Below are 6,985 nucleotides of genomic sequence, written 5' to 3' on the forward strand. Positions count from 1 at the left end.
CTACACAACACATTTCATCAAGCTTGATTCCCTTTAGTTGGTGCCTGAGCTTCAAGAACATGGTCTTGTGATCAACTAGCTTGTTTAAAACACTAATTGTGATGTTTAGACTAGCTTGTAAGTACCTCAACTAATTTCACGAGGTACCAGCTGCTATTTTCCACCAACACTAGCAGTGGGGGAGCCACCTTGTGATTAGGAGGTTCATCGGAACCCCCTTCGACGGAAAATTATCCTATTTCTGTATAGTGAAAATTCTTTTTTATGTATATATAATTGATGTTGAACCCCCTTCACCTAGTTCGTGTGCCTATGTTTTTCGATTTTGAACCCCCTTGATGAAAATTTTGACTCCGCCACTGAACACTAGTATTGGATAACTCTATCCATCGAAGTTTGAATAGATAGGAAGACTACTTACTTTACAAGACAAAAAGAACAATAATATGCTGTAGCCACAAAATTTTAAGAACTCGGAAGGCTTAAACAAATTAACACTTTCTCCATTGCTGGAGAGAGATACTAATCATCAAATATGTACATAATTTTGGCGAGGGAAGATATAAATATTGGAAATCACTGCGTACAACAATTGCACATACATGAATATCTTCTCACAATGGAAGCTATAAACAAAGTTACAAAAGAATCTAATAGATTAGAAATTTGGGTCTTCACAAATGGCTACTCCTCTGCACTAATCTATACAAAAATTTGTTCTTCCGGTGAAGAGGGTACTAACCTTGTACAACAAATTTAGAGTATAGGTGTGCCGTCTCTTGGAATAGCAAAAATCTTTACTTACAAAAGATCATCGTACATTTGTGAATTCACAAGTAGGGATTCCATGTTTTTGAAACCACTCGGGCATTTGAAATCTTTCGCGAAGCACAGGCCTTACGTCCTTCTGCTCAGATAGATGCTTGAGAAGTGGAAGGATTACTTCCAAAAGCTAATGTAAAAGATAAAAGCCAATTAAACTCATGGGGGATCAAAGTAGGCTAAAATTTGAGGAATATTTTCTGCTCAAATCTTATACCTGGTCGTCATGGGGTTGTCCAGGAGAAAATGGAATGCAAGGGATTCCATTTAAAGGCTGTAACAAGAAACTAAATGGGTTGTTATCAACAATGACAATCCGGCATAAATCCTCTGATATGCATGACAGATCCTTCACATGTTCCCGGAATTCCCTGTGATGCGCATATAGTGTCAAATTTACCGTAGTTATATAATATAGAAACAAGGGAAAAGTCATCAATACACCCTAAACTTGTCTCGAAAAGTCGATGACACACTTAAACTATTATAACGACCTATTACACACCTATACTATTTTGAACTGAATTTATTTCCACCCTAGCGCATGTATAACCAGTCACATGATGGGAGAGTATGCCACTCGCTGCCAAATCAGATACCACATCAGATGCTATGTCATATTTCAAGTTTTTTCCCCTCAATATCACTTAATTGCTGCTTCATCATTTTACACCATAAAATCACCATTATTGCCACCATACCATCACTAAATTCATATATTTCACCACCAAAAACGAAAATAATCACCACAAATTTCAGCCCCCACAAGAAAATCACCATCAAAATAACATAATCACTATTGTCACCACAAAAAATGCAAAAAAAGGCCACAAGATTCAACACCCATAATCAAATCTATCATTAAGATCACCATTATCACCGTCAAAAGTCAGTTTCGATTTCTTCTTCTACACCACCCAACAGTTACAACAACACCGTTACAAATGTCATCAGTGTGTACTTGTCCTTAGTACCTTATTTTTTCTTTTCTTTTAGATCTACGTCTTTTTTAATTGAAATCTCACACATTCAGAGAAATTATATCAACAATACAAAGGCAATCGATCATTACATAGATGAAAATTACCCTGTTGAATTGGGTATGTCAAAAAAAAAAATCGCTGAATTAAGTCTGTCGAAAAAATAAAATTCTCACTAACGAACCACTGAAAAATTTATACTTTTTCAATGAAACAACAATTCTTCATCACCAAAAGCTATATTTTTTTAACCCGTGATTCATAAATTATTTTAATTTATTTCATTTTTTTTTTAGTGAAATGGATGATGAAATTTCTTTTAAAAAAATTAAGAATGAAGATGGAATACTAATGATAAAAGTACATATGAAAATTTGAAACAACAATAAAATAAAAGAAGTGAAGAAATGAAGCTTTTTGAAGCTCAAAATGTTGAGAATGGTGGTTCATGAGTGTTGAAGAAGATAGAGAAAGTGATGAGGAAGATAAGGGAAGAAAGAGAAAATATAAAATGATTTGGAAGTTTAAAAAAAAAACACAAATAAATTCAAATAAATGCGCCTGTTTTTTATTTATTTATAGTTTTGTGCCACATCAACTTTCAGGGTGCAAATAAATACACTTTCAAGTAGAATGGGTGTGTGATAGGTCGTCATAATAGTTTGAGTGTGTCATCGACTTTTCGGGACAAGTTCAGGGGGTGTATTTGATGACTTTTCTCTAGAAACAACAGTGACTTCAAACTACTTCAGGTGTCAAAGGCGGGGGGGCTAGAATACAAGTTATGGGTTCGACTGAACCCAAAAGCTTTGGTCCAAACCCGATATTTGTCTCAACAAATTTATTGCATATGTATAAATTATTATTTAGAACCCAATAACTTGAAAGGAAAAGAATAATGAACTCATAAACTTCAAATTATGGCTCTGCCACTGGTTATATGTGGCATCAACGAAAAGCAGAGTTCATAAGGACAAAAATTCCAAGAGAAAGCAACTGATAGTAGGAAAACGTTCATGATTTGGTAAAAAACGAATTACCAAAACGAACTGAACCAATTGGAACTAAATAAAATCAAAACAGAAAAAAGGAAAACCCTACGATACTGAATTTAATTAGCTTTGGTTTTGATATCCTATTTTAAGAAACCGAAAATACTGAATTTTCCAAATCCGTACCATTTGTCTTTTGTTTAAATTTCACACGGAATAGAACATATCAAAAAATAAAATAGACAACATGATGGTCAGAAACCGTCATCATTAACGAAATACCCATGAGAACTATAATTAAAAACTATTAAGTAACAAATTTGGAAAATGTCATACCCACGTCATCATATCCATTGACTTATCTACGTCCATGTTGCTCCCACCTCAACATATTGTCGTGCTATTCTATTTCCATGTGGTGTTTTCTAAAGGATTTACTATAACCTGACTTCGTTTATCTATGTGTGTATATTATTGACTATAGGCGGCGTTCAACTTAATATCACCCTTGAATTCAACAGGGTATTCAAATGATAATGACTTATTTACACCATCAAACAAACCAAAGAGAGAAAAACTGAACTGATGTCACTATGACAACATTCAAAGCCATTTCCACCTCATCTTCTTCCGCAGAAACTATTAACTCAAGGATATCAATTTCAACGTGAGTTTTCCCTCATTCGAAATTTATCCATTTCCTCAGCCTGTGTATTCACATCAAGGACATCGACACCTCCCTGGTTACCCCTCAAGCATGTTATTGTCACTGTCATCAACTGAATCCAAATCGTACACTTGTCACTTTTCTTAGCTAATTTTGTCGGAGAGTCAATACGGATTAGAATTTCGCTTCTTGCTTCAAGCTCTAACATCTCTCGAGAGAAGAATGAATGCGCCAATCCTTATAATGTCCATGTAGACTTCTCGATAGAAGTGTGGTGCATAACACACCGATGAGTTCAACATTTACTTATTAGCATCAAACATTTTCATGAATCCAATTTTCCTTCTAATAACATCATATTTTTACTTCTTTTATGCCATTTACTTTCAGATTATTTATTTACTCTATGACACACTTTAAAAAAACAGATTAGCCTCGCAATTAACATGTTAAATGATGCTAGATAGAAAAGACAAAAAACAGTAAAAGACAGAAAGACAAGTATTACTTACGTGCTAATAGTTGAAGGGCGATAGAGTCTACGGCTAAACAAATTTTCCAGGTCGATTTTGTCAACAACAGGTCTTGCATATCCTGTATGCACATACAACGATAAACTCAACATTTTTGGATGAAGTTATCAATGGAAAAGGAAGATAACTAAGTCAAACTAGAAAGTAATGAGTTAACCTTCAAGTCCAGCAGTAAACAAAACCAGATCAGCAAACTCGCTAAGTCGTTTTAGAAACTCGTGTAACCCAGGACGTTCAAAAACTGTGACATAGTTGATTTTCGGTTTGCCATCATATTCCTAAAACCTCCAAGAAGAGAATTAGCATGGATTTCAAAGAAAATTGCTAGAATATTCCATCAATAGTATAAATCAGAAAGTTTACCTTTTCCGAAGATACACACTCGAGTTCAAACCACTTCAACCCAGCCTCTGTTGCCTGGGTGCAAATGGTGGCAGGCAAACTTGATGTCTCATATGCACAAATTAAAGTTTCATCCAAGTCAAGTACCACCTGCGTCCACCATCTAAGAACGTGAGAAAAACATAACCAGAAGGCAGTCATTTTACCAAAATATCTATTAAAGATTGATCAACACAATTGACAGTCAGCACTTAATCCATCCATGTTGCAAGAAGCAAGATATGCGAAGTCTCAGCTAGGTTGTTGGCACAGTTAGAGAAAGTGAATTCAGACCCTCTTGTCCCTAAAATCCCCAGACTCCACTATGTGGGAATATACTGGGTTTGTTGTTGTTGACTTCTTCATACAAGTCAACTTTCGGATTCAGTTAGATGTCAGTACTCTTAAAAGATTCTGCCAGAAACTTCTTTGAACTACAACTTTTATTCACCAAGTTAAGCTGTGGAGGTATGTTCTTCAAAACCAAGATGTAGTCATGTACATAGACAAATATTAAAAAAAAATGTAAAATTGGCAACAAGAAAGCAAAAATAAAATAAAAGATCCTCCCCCCATCCGACATCCCCTTCTGATACGAGTCCATCTAAAATAAGACACAGCATGCTGAAGAAAGGCTAAAGATAAAGGCATTTCACCGGAATCGCCAAGATGTTAGTGTGTATTCATGAACGTTTACACAGACAAAGACACTTCACCATAATCGCCAAGATGTTAGTGTGTATTCATGTAAACGTCTTGGGACAGAGACACAGCAAATCAAGGCTCTGCTTGTGACACCAGAACACAGCACAGAAACCAACGGCAAAGATGAAGGATATGGGATGCACTAATAGAACGACAGTCAAAAATTTTGTTATGGTGTGGCCAGCCATGTAATTGACAGCTGATCACAAAACATTATTAAACACTTCAAAATTCCAAGACCTGGCATACACTCAAGATTATTGATATCGGGCTATCTAGTATAAAAGACCACTACCTACTATCAATAAAGGGCTTATTATTACACATATATAGCAGCCTTCAAACTTGCTACAACAGCACTTTGCTGGCTCAAGCCTGTTTTAAGCCGAACAAAAATCTCACTAGACTTGCATGACCATAAACTAGCCAGCTAATTTGACAATCCATTTGTTCAAGGAACGTTGTCCACTACACCACCTTCCCAACAAATAAGGAAAGAAGAGATCGGAAGAAACCCAAAAGAATACCATAACACTGCAAAAAAATAGCAATCACCTTACTAACCAAAAGCGCATGTTGTAGTCACAATATTCTCTATTCTTTGACACATTTTCTGGAAAATTAATGATTCTCCAAGGCATGTCCTCATTATAGTTGTCCTGTTTTAAAACTTCCTCCTTTTACCAAGTTGGATTTCCATATATACCATTCATCTATTCAGATTGAAGCTAACTCCTAATTTTGCATGTTATATGCTTAGACTAAATTTGCAAGTTGACTTGTGATCATCCTGGACCAATCTGCGCGTACTTTTTCACACTATTTAACTAGATTGGCCTAGCGTCCAATGAAGTGAGTGAAATCACAAGAGACTCGGGTTCAAATTCCAACCGAAACAAAAAAAAATCACTAGCTAATTTCATATAACTACATCCACTTTACACATCATATTATACAATTCATCCTTTTACCCTGTACGTGAGTTTATTATGGCATGAATCAAAGAATGGGGAAGGAAAAAATGTATTGTTGACCATCTCCCTACTATAGCAAGTAACAAACAAGACGGTCATGCATAAGAATACATTAGTTGGGTTGGCAGTGAATTGAACTGAAGCTTCAAGATGCAGAAGGATAGAAATCAAACACTGAACTACACAATGCTTCCTAAAATTCTTGGTGTCTACTTTGCATTTGTCTTTCTCCCATATTAGATATCAACACCTACTGAAACTTCCTTTGCAAGTGATCTTGCAATCATCCAACTTCTAATCAGCATTCCCTTAAAACTGATCTATCAACTAAAAAAGTAGTAGTTAATCAGCATATCCAAAATCGGTAAGCATTTAATTTTAGTCAAGGAAAACTTGGTTGACTGTCAAAATTCCAACGGTGTCACATATATTGGGACAGAGGGAATACTTAGGCCCCGTTTGTCCATGAAAATAATAATTTTCCGGAGTTGAAATTGGTGTTGTGTTAGGCCATGAATATAAATTGGAGTTGTTTTTTAATTTTATGAGAGAAATAGGAGTGGAAAAAGTGAAAACAAGTGAATTTCACTAAAGTGAAATAATTCTTACGGCCAAACACTACTATTTTCACTTTTTTCACTAAAGTGAAATAATTTTCCGAAAAAAAGTGAAAAAATTGTCATGGCCAAACACCTACTTAGTTTGCCCCAAAAGTTATGCAAGCATTAGGTAAGCAGACTTTTACATCTGATTAAACAGTATGTAACACAGAATTATATAAGTAATAACCATAATGTGTACTAGTAATAAAGAGCTTTGTTGCATTAGTAGTACAGAGTTATATGCTGAAGAACTTTTTCCCCTTTATATGGCAAAACATTTAGTCATACGATCCAATAAAGGGAAAACGCATAATACATAAACAAACACT

At 35.2% G+C, this 6,985-nt stretch overlaps 1 protein-coding gene across 1 annotated transcript in view; it reads right to left on the reverse strand.

The window, feature by feature from the left end:
* Positions 1 to 463: 463 nt before the first annotated feature.
* LOC107871113 (carboxy-terminal domain RNA polymerase II polypeptide A small phosphatase 1) overlaps positions 464 to 6,985 on the reverse strand; it is an 11,475-nt gene continuing 4,953 nt past the window's right edge. Inside the window, exons 2-6 of the mRNA XM_016717914.2 lie at positions 4,358 to 4,486; positions 4,152 to 4,272; positions 3,974 to 4,055; positions 1,040 to 1,193; positions 464 to 952 (exon numbers count right to left, since the gene is read on the reverse strand). Coding sequence (XP_016573400.1) covers positions 812 to 952; positions 1,040 to 1,193; positions 3,974 to 4,055; positions 4,152 to 4,272; positions 4,358 to 4,486 — 627 coding nt within the window. The 3' untranslated portion in view covers positions 464 to 811. The remainder of the gene's footprint in view (positions 953 to 1,039; positions 1,194 to 3,973; positions 4,056 to 4,151; positions 4,273 to 4,357; positions 4,487 to 6,985) is intronic.

The sequence above is a fragment of the Capsicum annuum genome, chromosome 5 (genome assembly GCF_002878395.1).
Source record: "Capsicum annuum cultivar UCD-10X-F1 chromosome 5, UCD10Xv1.1, whole genome shotgun sequence".
Classification (NCBI taxonomy): domain Eukaryota; kingdom Viridiplantae; phylum Streptophyta; class Magnoliopsida; order Solanales; family Solanaceae; genus Capsicum; species Capsicum annuum.